This window comes from Penaeus japonicus, unplaced genomic scaffold, assembly GCF_977035675.1.
Source record: "Penaeus japonicus unplaced genomic scaffold, GWHDUDI00000001_assembly GWHDUDI00000020, whole genome shotgun sequence".
Taxonomy (NCBI): Eukaryota; Metazoa; Arthropoda; class Malacostraca; order Decapoda; family Penaeidae; genus Penaeus; species Penaeus japonicus.
The window spans coordinates 28647294-28659793 of NW_028234422.1; the positions used below are offsets into that span (position 1 = coordinate 28647294).

At 36.8% G+C, this 12500-nt stretch overlaps 2 protein-coding genes across 2 annotated transcripts in view; one reads left to right on the top strand and one right to left on the bottom strand.

Annotated features, from left to right (window-relative positions):
- Window positions 1–1149, bottom strand: part of LOC147469668 (uncharacterized) — a 3441-nt gene extending 2292 nt beyond the window's left edge. The window contains exon 1 of the mRNA XM_086548277.1: window positions 1119–1149. The gene's annotated coding sequence lies outside the window, so the exon portion shown is untranslated. The remainder of the gene's footprint in view (window positions 1–1118) is intronic.
- Window positions 1150–5925: 4776 nt separating this feature from the next.
- Window positions 5926–12500, top strand: part of LOC122263026 (uncharacterized) — a 6660-nt gene continuing 85 nt past the window's right edge. The window contains exons 1-2 of the mRNA XM_086547858.1: window positions 5926–12322; window positions 12447–12500. The exon at window positions 12447–12500 is cut by the window's right edge and continues 85 nt beyond it. Of these exons, the coding sequence (XP_086403984.1) occupies window positions 5926–11844 (5919 nt within the window). The 3' untranslated portion in view covers window positions 11845–12322; window positions 12447–12500. The remainder of the gene's footprint in view (window positions 12323–12446) is intronic.

Here is a 12500-nt window from a genome sequence, read left to right on the forward strand (position 1 = left end):
GCTGTAGCTTGCGTTTCTTTCTATAATAAAACATGATATAGATCTGGACTAAAACAATCTTCACATGAACCCAACTAAACAGAAAAGGGGTCTCAGGCAATCTGCCTTGAAACCCAGGTCAGTATACGATTTCATAAGAAAGAGAAAAATCAATTATAATTAATTTCCCGCTCTTTTCTATGTCTCAAATGTTAACTGTTGAGAATAGTATATATAAATGACAAGAGAAATAAAAAGAATGGTGCCACTAGCAATATTATTTTCTCTAGTTAGAGAAATTTGGTTTTGATACGGAATGAAATGTATATATATATATATATATATATATATATATATATATATATATATATATATATATATACACACGCACACATGCATATATATATATATACATATATATACATATACATATATATATATATATACACATACATACATATACATACATACATATACATATATATATATATATATATATATAAATATATATGTATATAAATATATATACATATATACATACACACATATATAAACACATATATACATACATATATATGTATATATATATATATATATATATATATATATATATATATATATATATGCGTATGTGTAAATATATAAGTATATATACATAAATATATACATATATATGTGTATATGATATATATTATACTTACACACACACACATATATAATTATATATATATATATATGTATGTATGTATGTATGTGTGGGTGTGGGTGTGGGTGTATGTATATATATGTATATATCAATATTTATAATATAAACACACACACACAAATACATGTATATGTACCGTTTTCTTTAATTCGCTTCTTCCTTATTGCTATTAGTAACAGTCATTGATAATCAAGTGTCTGTGTGTTAACCCAAAATGGAAACTACTGTAAATGCTTTGGTACAAGAAGCGAAACACAGCCACCATATAAAGGGAAAAAACTAAATATCCGACGTTTTGAGTGATAACACCAAAGAGGAAACTTTCAATTTCATTTACTCTGATCTCATTATCTCTGCGTACGTTTTCTAGTACGGAGCACAGCAAGGGCTGTAAGTACAACGGGAGATTAAGCCGTCAGAGGAATGGACTTACCTGCTCAGCCTCTCGATGGTGTGTAGAATGGAGCAAGTTCTCAGGCGAATATATTAAGAACCTTCCACCCCCACCCCCCTCCACCGATCCTAAATTTCACGCCAACGCCTATATGTGTAATGCAATTAATTAAGCTTGCAGGTGTTTTAGTCAGAGCTGCCAGTTTACAGTTAACTAGGTGTTTCTTACTGCTTGTGTAATCCTGTCATTAAAAACTTAATTTAGATGATTTCTTTATTACCAAAATCGGGTGTAAATGAATAACCGTTGTAGGTTCCCTTGCTGGCTCGATGGAGCCAAATTTGGAAAAATCTAGCCGAGAAAACGGCTTATCTGGCAACACTGGTTCAGAGAATCCCACGAGAATTTCCTTTTTTTCAGACAAGACTGTGACGTAAAGGTTATTATTAGCGTACATGTGTTTGGGATAACAAATTATTTCTTTAGGTGGAGAGGGTGGGGGCTGGGTGGGTCACGTTGCCCAAGAGGGTAACAGCAATCCCACAACAGTCGTCTTGTCGACTGACCATTTAGCGAAGGCGTGATCGAAGACACCAAACAGCGCAAGCCTCAAGTACTGACAGTACTATAAGAAATGAATAGTAGTTTTCAGACATAATCTCTCCCCTCCACCAAGATAAACCTAAGCTAGTAGGTGAGTGTATTCGGCTGTATCCCTCTGAGATCTGAATTCCCAGTCAAAGCAACAGCTCTAAATCCTGGACGCGAGAGAGCCCCTGATATGGCGGTGACCAGGATGTTTCTGGAGCAGAGGGTGCTAAAAACATCCGGTTAGACCCAAGCCACTTTACGCTGATGAACCTTTGCTCAAATATTGTAAGGACTTTGAGGACAGAATCTTATTTTCTGGCACTGCTAGAGGAACTGTCTTTTATCAAATGGGATATTGTAGGACTTTCTGAAATTAGAAGACTAGGCGATGAGCAGAAAAATCTAAATGATGGATACAAATGTAGAATTCATAAACAGGCACAATATTTTAAGGCATGAATGTTATAAACAAAACGATTGATGGTAGTGACTGTAGGAAGGTTAGAAGTCGAAGTAAAGTACATCTGAGGAGGGAAAGGAATTAGCATATAACAAAACCACCCAGTGATCGAATTAACATGAACAAGGTGCCAGAATTTAGCCTCAACATCCAAAAGAGAATAAGCTTCCTATCAATAATTTATAATTTATTCCCAAAAATCATCACCTTAGATTAGATCCAAAACAACCAAGGGAACAGGCAGTTTTTCCTCAGTGGAATCTCATTTACAGACCACTTATACACACTAACCCAAATAAGAGCAAGAAACTAATTTAAGGAACCACTGTGACTTGAATTCGTTTATAACAAAAAAGCATTCGACTCTGTACAGATAGTGACAGTATAAGGAAGGTATAATGTTGATTATTAGAATCTGGATTAGAAAGAGAAAGGGATTAAAATAAGGGATAGACACAAGTAATCTAAGATTACCAGATGGCACTGTTATTTTTCGGTGAGCTAGTAAGTGATTTATAAGCGATTTGAACAGGGAAAGTCAGAAAGTTGGGCATAAAATAAATAGGAATAATATGAAAGTCATGTTCAACAGTCGAACCCTAGTTGAGTAAATACAAGTATAGGGCTATGAGCTAGAAGCAGTAAACGAGTATATATTCCTAGGGCAACAAACACAGACGAATACATCCAGTGAAGCTGAGAATGACGAATTAGACTAGGAAAATACAAGTGGTAATGTTGAAATTAAAAGAAGGATAGGACAACAAAAGAAGCTTTTGGGAAAAGGAGAAACATTCTCACAAACAGGAAAATGTTATTTATTGTAAGATCTAGAGTACTAAAATACTACGTTTGGTTGGTCTTGTAATATGGGAGCGAAACTTGGAATTTGACCAAAGATAATCACAAGCATATAGAAAGCTTTGAAATGTGGTGTTTAAGGTGGATGGAAAGAATTAGCTGGACAGAAAAACAAACAAATGAAAAAGTAATGAGAGACATAGGATGGAAGAGACAGCCTCTCAACGAAGTGAAAGAACAGCAAATCAAATTTATAGAGCATATTATCTGAGTTAACGAGTTAGAACATCTAATCCTAACAGGAAGAATAGAAGGAAAATGGGTAAGAAGGAGACAAAGACAGAAACAAATGGATACTATCAAGAACTGGACAGAAGCAAGGGACAATATAGAACTCATACGCTGGTGTCAAAATAGAGATGTTTGGAGCTCTGTGGTCACCAACGCTATTAAGCATTATACATGAAGAAGACACACACACATATATATATAAATATATATAGATATATATATTGTTACACCAATGGGTGTGTTTGTCTGTGTATAATCTTCAGCAGGTATTCTAAGTCCCTAGTGCACAGAGTACATGACATGAACTTGCCGCGATTGGTATTCTAGAAGCGCGTGTTTGTCTCAAAAGCGAGGCAAAAGCATGGCAAAGTTGTGGAAAGTATTGGAACAATCGTGGAAACTCCGTGACATTGGGGTGGGCTTATCACGATAGTTACATGGGCGAAAAAATGTTATTTTTACTGTACTCTTTCTTACCAATACTTCATATGAGCATACTACGTTTGGAAAGTAATATCTATATTGGATACATCAGGCATCATTGTCCTAGACTTGTATGGGGTTTTCTTGCCACATTCGTCCAGTAAATACAGATGTTCTTTGGGGTGGCCATTGAAACACGTGGTGTTGTTGTGCGTCTGCTAATTTATTCAGAAAATTATATTAATTTAAAATGATTAAAACTTCTGTTTCAATGCAGTTAAAATATATAGTCTTCATAATGGAAATACATACACCTGATAAATGGTGTAACATAAACTAAACATGTCTTTCTTGTAGTAAATAAGCGTAAAATAAAAAAACATCAAATATTGGTGGAACATGGGAGACATTACGTATGTAAAAGAAAACGGACCCGCCGTTTGGGGGGGACTTAACTAAACTTTTTCATTTCTAAATTTAACAACTTGGAATACAAACCCTTTCAGGAAAATATGGATTCTCTACTGATTTTGAGTTTATTTACCTTTTGGCGGAGAGTGAAGTTAAATGAATGGTAAAAGTAGTCAGAAACGTAAAGTTAAAGTATATAATTATATGAAATATGTATACATTAAATCTATATGAATGATATATTAAAGATCCGCATATGTATACAGTATATACATACATAAAATAAGGAAGATCTGTACATAAACACACGATCCCTCTCATCCCGTTTGTTTTGATGGAGCATAGAGTGAATTACCAACGGCGTGTTCGTGAAATGGTTGTCAATTCTTTAACTAGGAACAAGTACAACGACTGATTCATACCAATATTAAACTCTCCTTTGTTAGTGCTACCTGTGACTGCAGTTTCTCTTATGAATTTGTCGTTTGGACAGTGTCATTCATCCGAAACATGATAACTTTGGATCGGTTGGTAAACCTGAAGCAGCTGACACAGACGTGCCACGCTTTTGCGTCCTAGAATACCGACTTCGTGACATGAACACGACATGGACACCAAATGAACATGACATGGCCATGACACGCAGAAGTCCTAGAATACGGCTACTTCAAGACGCCGCCTCCCTGCCTGCCTGGTGTTGGTATATATATATATATATATATATGTTGTAGACATGACATGATATTTGCATGTACATGTACGTATAAATTAGAGTTATAATAGTTTACCCTTAAATACCTCATTACGTTTTTTTTTGTATGTTCTCTGAATGATTGGGGAGACTATTTTATCTGTTATTCTACAATTTTAATTTCTGAAGTACAGAAAAGACTTGTTTAGTTTATGATGAAATCATATTTTGTAAATCTTTTTATAGCATTTATAAAGGACTCTACAACATGTAAACATGTCAGAAAACATTTGTCGATATTACTTTGTTTTACGTTCGTAGTAGGGAACCAGCCATGATTGTGTACGTACGTCTCATGGAGCGTACTCTCCCTGAATATTTGACCTGTAGACTTAGAGAAGTTATGACGCCAAAAAATGTAAGTTAGAATGATGTTTAAATGTATTAAGAAGCAAATGAAGTAATATAAGTTTCTATACAAGTGAAAGATGATGTGATATTAGCCAAAAGAGACTAGGAGTTTTTTGTTTGTTCGATTTCAGTTCGTACGAGTGGAGTGAGGGGAAGAGTAGAATGAAACGAGGGGATGAGTGGTATGAGAGTAGAAGTAGAAATGGGGAACAGAGAAAACACCAAAGTAGAAAGTAAAGATGCTACAGTACCAACAAGCACACCATGTAGACCCCAAACAACTAAAGTCAACGACACCAAGACTGGCACCACGTGCTCCCCAAGAGGCCACATGAAGGGTGGTCATTGTATGTTCCATCTAAACCCAATAAATCCACTCCGTGACGGAATTGGCGTAGTTTTCTTCAACCAACCATCATTGAAGGAAGACCAGATTACTTCTATCTTGTCGTGGCATGATTGTCCGCGACAAAAGTACGAAATTTTGTGCAAATTCAAGATCCAACAAAGGTCAAGATTCCCATCATCAAGAGGTTAATCAAGAAATGCTGCTAAAACACCGTATCAGAAAGAAAGGAAATGAAGCAGTGTTTTTCTTAATCATAGATTTATGTTTATTTGTCAATATTTGAAAATATTGAATGACAGAAGTGTAATATTTGTTTTCTATGATTTAAGCATTTATTACCTCTTATTTGCTCTGATTGTTAGGTGAATTACACATTTTGTATAATTCTTGTATATAATTTTGTTTGTGTTTTGTTACAATGAGTATGGAAAAATTATCTGACCAACTATGTGAATTGACAGGGGTCCAAGATGATCATCAGGCTGTAGTAGGTGACCCTGCTACTGTGACTTATGAATCTGATGTCCATGATGACCATCAAAGCCCAGACCTTGACGTAGGTGGACCAGGGACCGACACTAAGGAGGTAAGCTCTGAAAGGGTGTTAGCGGTTAAGCGGTCTAGATCAGTCTACACAGGAGTTTTAACTAGACGGTTAAACATTTTGAACAAAAGTATTCACATGAGTAGAAGTGCTAATGAAATTAAGACCAACATAGATCAGGTTCAAGATGCACTTGATAGGTTAGAAATTTGTCATGATAAATTAATTACATTGTATGAGCGAGAGGGGGATTTTGAGATTGTTATTGATGAAGAACTCAGTTATAACAAAATCAAAGAGAGAGCTTTGAATCAGATTGATGTAGCCAAAGGATGGCTGATAACAGATATGGTACCAGTGAATGAGAAGAGTGAAAGAAACAGCATGAAGTCAAGCAGAAGTATGTCATCAAGAAAATCGAGTTTCAGTATGAAAATTGCTGCTGCTAATGCTGCTGCCAAGAGAGCGTCTCTTGAAGCCAAAGCTAGGGCACAAGAAGATATATTAAAGAAGATCATCAAGATGAAGCAGCTTGAAGTTGAGGTAGCAAAGGAGGAACTAGAAGCCGAGATAGCTGCGGCTACTGCTGAAGAGGAAATGTATCGACGATTTGAAGAGGAAGAAACCTCAGTCGTGCATAGAGCCTCGCAGGAAGGTCAGAAGCTTTCGGAAGTAAAGTTTCCTCCAGTGATGAAACAAGAACATGAAGAGCCTGAAACTCAACAAGTACAATCACTGCTTAATCCAAATGCTGAACCATGGACACAAACTCATTCACTTCCAACAACATTAGGTCATATCAATAACAATGAGCCACTGCAGAATAATGTAACAACTAATCAACAGCTAATTGAAATCTTGCAGCTGCCTAAAGTAGAGCTAAGTAGCTTTGATGGTGATCCATTAAAGTATTGGCAGTTTGTAAAGACTTTTCAGGAGTGTGTTGGAGTTACCTCTGTAGGTGCTAGAGCAAAACTAACCAGACTTTTGCAGAGTTGCACGGGACGTGCTGCAAAAGCAGTGGCTTGTTGTAATCTGATGAACCCAGAAGAGGGGTATAAAAAAGCTCTTGATATCCTCCAGCAACGTTTTGGAAATGAGTTGTATATAAAAGAAGCTTGGTTAAGAAAGGTTTCTGATGGACCTAACCTGAAAGCATCTGATAAACTCATGCTATCCAATTTAGCCGATGATACTAGAAACTGTGTTGAAACTCTCAAGGCACTGGGACACGATCCTGATATAATGTCAGACAAAGTCACTGAAGTTGTTAAAAGATTACCTTTCCATCTCCAAAATCGCTGGAGAACAGAAGCTATTAAGTACACAGAGAGAAATAAGAGATATCCAGGATTTACACCATTAGCAGAGTTCCTAGAACGAGCTTCATTAGAAGTGAATGACCCATTATTCCAATCTTTGGATAAAGGGTTGAAGCAAAACAAAGACAGGCGAACAACAAAAGGAACAAGTTTCAATGTGAGATTGGATGAGGAAGTATTAACTAAACCAGCAGTTGATAAGCGAAACACTGAAGTGTCTAATAAAAATGCTGCGAGTTGCTCTATGTGCAAAGGAAAACACTGGTTGCATGAATGTAGCCAGTTTATAAAGTTGACTAAAGAGAAGAGACTGATGGAAGTAAGAAAAGCAAAATTGTGCTTCAACTGTCTCCGGTCAAACCATAGAGTAACAACATGCAGAAAGGCCACAGTCTGTGAAGTAGACAATTGTGGTATGTGGCATCATAAATTGCTACATGATGCATTTAACAAAGAAGATGCATCTGAAAAAGCTGGCAAAGTTAGTACTCAACCAAAAGTTAGCACAAAGAGTTGTGCCTGTAATCCATCTAAAGATTCCAAGATTGCATTGCCTATTGTAAAAGTAAAGGTAGGTAGATTAGGAATGGATAACCATATTTCAACTCTGGCATTACTGGACCCAGGAAGCAATAGCACATTCTGTACAAAAGCATTAATTGATAAATTGGGCATTTCAGGAAAATCAGTGACACTGAATATGACCACATTAAATAAAGTTGAAGATACTGAGGTTGAAGAGATAACCTTGGAAATGGTTACATGTGGTCGAAAGAAACAAACGATAGTCCTGGAGAAAGTGTATGCACTGAAAGATTTTCCTCCAAGCTTGCAAGGTGGTGTAACTTCACAAGTTGATGTAAAAAATTGGAGACACCTAGAAAGTTTAGAGCTGCCAAATGTTAATGCAGAAGTAGTCAGCATAGTTATTGGCCAAGATTATCCACACTTGCTAAAACCTCAAGAAGTAAGGTCAGGAAAAGATAATGAGCCATATGCAATAAGAACTGTGCTAGGTTGGGCAATTAATGGGCCTGTAGGAGATGATCCACACAGCAAGGAAGTATTTAATAACTTAATTCATACCATCCCAACATCAGAAAGTAGTCTGTCAATACAAGTTGAAAAATTTTGGGCTATTGACGGGTGTGAAGATCTGAACAAGAATACCAGTTGTATGTCCAAGGATGACAAGGAAGTACTTAGCCTCTGGGATAAGTCGGTAGTGAAAATCAATGGACATTTTCAGTTACCTATCCCATTTAAGCGTAATCCACCTGAGTTATGCAATAATAGAAGCATGGTGGATAAGCGTCAAGAGTCTTTGAAGAAGAGGTTAATAAAAAATCCAGCCTTGTTAAATGAGTATAACAAGGAAATTATGAAGCTGGTTACAAAAGGGCAAGCTGAAGTTGTGCCCGATGAAGAAATTGATGCCTTTCCTGGACTTACATGGTATTTACCAATTTTCAATGTAAAGAATGAAAAGAAGCCTGAAAAGTTTCGACTGGTATTTGATTGTGCAGCAGAATTTATGGGGACATCTCTCAACAAACATGTTCTACAAGGCCCTGATTTGACAAATAAGCTGTTTGGAATACTTCAAAGATTCAGAAAGGAGAAAGTGGCAATAATGAGTGATATTGAAGCCATGTATTATCAAGTGAAAGTCACACCATCACACAGAAATGCTCTCCGATTCCTTTGGTGGACAGATGGAGATTTGTCTAAAGACCCAGAGATCTACAGGATGACAGTACATCCATTTGGAGGAATTTGGAGCCCAAGTTGTGCAACATATGCTCTCCTACACACAGCTAATGACCAAAAGGATAATTTTGATGAAAGAACATTCGAGATCGTTCATAAGAATTTTTATGTAGATGACTTGCTTACATCCACAGAAACAGAAGAAGAGGCAGTGAACCTTAGAAGAAGCATAGCCAGTATGTTGAAGACTGGAGGGTTCAAGCTTACAAAGTGGACAAGTAACAGTAAGCGTGTGCTACAAGATATACCATCAGATGAACGAGCCAAGAATGTTAAGAGTCTTGATTTGGACGAAGACTCTTTACCTGTGGAACATGCTTTAGGACTGGAATGGAATACTATTAATTATACACTAGCAATAAGAATTCAAGAGAAATGCAGACCTCAAACGAAGAGGGGATTGCTAAGTATCCTAAGTTCAGTGTATGATCCCTTGGGGTTAGTAAGTCCTTTCATACTTATTGGTAAGAAGATTTTTCAAGATGAATGTCGATTACAGAAAGGCTGGGATGATCATCTCTCTGAAGAGGGCATGAAGAGATGGACCAGGTGGTTATTGGATATGGAACATCTGAAAGACATCAACATCGAACGATGTTTTAAACCTCCTGGTTTCAATGAAGTCAGTTATCAAATCCATCATTTCTCTGATGCATCTGAATATGCTTATGGCACTGTGAGTTTTTTGAGGTTAGTTGACAGAAATAAAAACATTCACTGTGCTTTCCTTGCAGCCAAGTCAAGACTTGCCCCTATGAAGTCTACAACAACACCAAGACTTGAATTAGCAGCAGCTACTACAGCTGTGAAGATTGATGAAGCTTTGCATCAAGAGCTTGGCTTGGAATTGATAGAATCAACCTTTTGGACAGATAGCATGATTGTTATACAATATATCAAGAACAAATCCAAAAGGTTTAAAACTTTCGTTGCTAATCGTGTGGCATACATTCAGGGAAGCACAGATATTAAGCAATGGAGGTATATTCCTTCTAAAGAAAATCCAGCAGATGATGTATCACGTGGACTTCATGGTGAACAAATGAAGAGAAACCAACGATGGCTACAGGGGCCGGAATTTCTGTGGAAACCAGAAGAAGAATGGATACCACATTCAGATGAGAGCATAGACTTTCTGGTTGATGATATAGAAGTTAAGAAAGTACCAAAGTCTATCGCTGCAGTAAGTCAGGTTGCTGAAGATGTCACGGACAAGTTTCTCGTGAGCTTCTCAAGCTGGTTCCGCTTGAAGAAAGCTGTGGCATGGATGCGGCGATTTGGTCAGTGGTTGAAACAAGGTAAACCAACTACAGGACTCAAGTATCCTATTACACCAAGTGAGATATGTGAAGCTGAGAAGGTTATCATATACTATGTGCAGAAGGAGTATTATGCTGAAGAAATTGAAACTCTTAAAAAGGGTAGTGGACACATTCCAAAGTCAAGTACAATATACAAGCTTGACCCATTCCTAGATAATACATCTCGTCTGAGAGTAGGTGGAAGGTTACATCAGGCACCAGTCTCTGAAGAGACAAGACATCCAGTCATAGTTCCACGACAACATGAGATTGCCAAGTTAATTGCAAAAGAGTCACATGAAACGACTGGACACTCAGGTCGTGAATATACTATGGCAAAGATCAGACAAGTGTATTGGATTCCTAGATCTCGCCCTTTAGTTAAAGAAATGATCAAAAAGTGTGTTATTTGTAACAGATACAGAGGTGTAGCTAGGACTCAAAAGATGGGAGATCTACCTGAGGATAGATTAACACCTGGAAAACCTGCTTTCACATATGTTGGAATAGACTGTTTTGGTCCTTTTTTGGTTAAAAGGGGCCGGTCAAAAGAAAAGAGGTATGGTTGCATTTTTACATGCTTAGTAACTAGAGCAATACATCTAGAAAAGTTGAACTCTTTGGAAACGGATTCTTTCATTAATGGTTTAGTAAGATTCATGTCAAGGAGAGGAGTACCTGAAAAGATAAGATCTGATAATGGTACCAATTTTGTTGGAGCACATCGGGAGCTGAAAGAGGCAGCATCTGATTTGCAAAGATCTTTCAAACTTCAGAATAAGTTACTTATGAAAAACATCAAGTGGGAGTTTAATCCACCACATGCGTCACATATGGGGGGTGTTTGGGAAAGGCCTATTAGAACAGTCAGAAATGTAATGAATATTCTAATTAAGAACCAATTAATTGATGATGAAAAGCTTGAGACTATCTTTTGTGAGGCTGAATCTATCATTAATAACAGACCGCTTACACCCATTTCAGACGACCCTGATGACTTAGAACCATTGACTCCTAATCATTTACTCTTACTCAGACCAAGCTGCAACATTCCACTGACTAAGACTTGTAAGACAGATTATTATAGTAAAAGGTGGAGACATGTGCAGTATATTGCAGATCAGTTTTGGAGAAGATGGATTAAGGAATATCTTCCATCACTTCAGATTCGTTCTAAATGGTTGAAAATTACAGCTAACATAAAAGTTGGCGATCTTGTAATAATCATGGACTTACCTCAACCTAGGCATAGCTGGCCACTTGCTCGTGTCATCGAAGTATTCAAAGGAAAAGATGACCTTGTCCGTAGTGTAAGATTAAGGACAGCTACTAGTGAACTAGTCAGACCAATATCAAAGTTGTGTGTGCTTGAAGGAGTCAAGGATGACATCAAGCTGTGATTTAAGAATAGTGAATTTGTTCATACATGTCTACACCAAAGTACATTTTGTTTATAAATGTTATTTGTATAACATTTAAGGGGCCGGAATGTTGTAGACATGACATGATATTTGCATGTACATGTACGTATAAATTAGAGTTATAATAGTTTACCCTTAAATACCTCATTACGTTTTTTTTTGTATGTTCTCTGAATGATTGGGGAGACTATTTTATCTGTTATTCTACAATTTTAATTTCTGAAGTACAGAAAAGACTTGTTTAGTTTATGATGAAATCATATTTTGTAAATCTTTTTATAGCATTTATAAAGGACTCTACAACATGTAAACATGTCAGAAAACATTTGTCGATATTACTTTGTTTTACGTTCGTAGGAGTAGGGAACCAGCCATGATTGTGTACGTACGTCTCATGGAGCGTACTCTCCCTGAATATTTGACCTGTAGACTTAGAGAAGTTATGACGCCAAAAAATGTAAGTTAGAATGATGTTTAAATGTATTAAGAAGCAAATGAAGTAATATAAGTTTCTATACAAGTGAAAGATGATGTGATATTAGCCAAAAGAGACTAGGAGTTTTTTGTTTGTTCGATTTCAGTTCGTACGAGTGGAGTGAGGGGAAGAGTAGAATGAAACGAGGGGATGAGTGGTA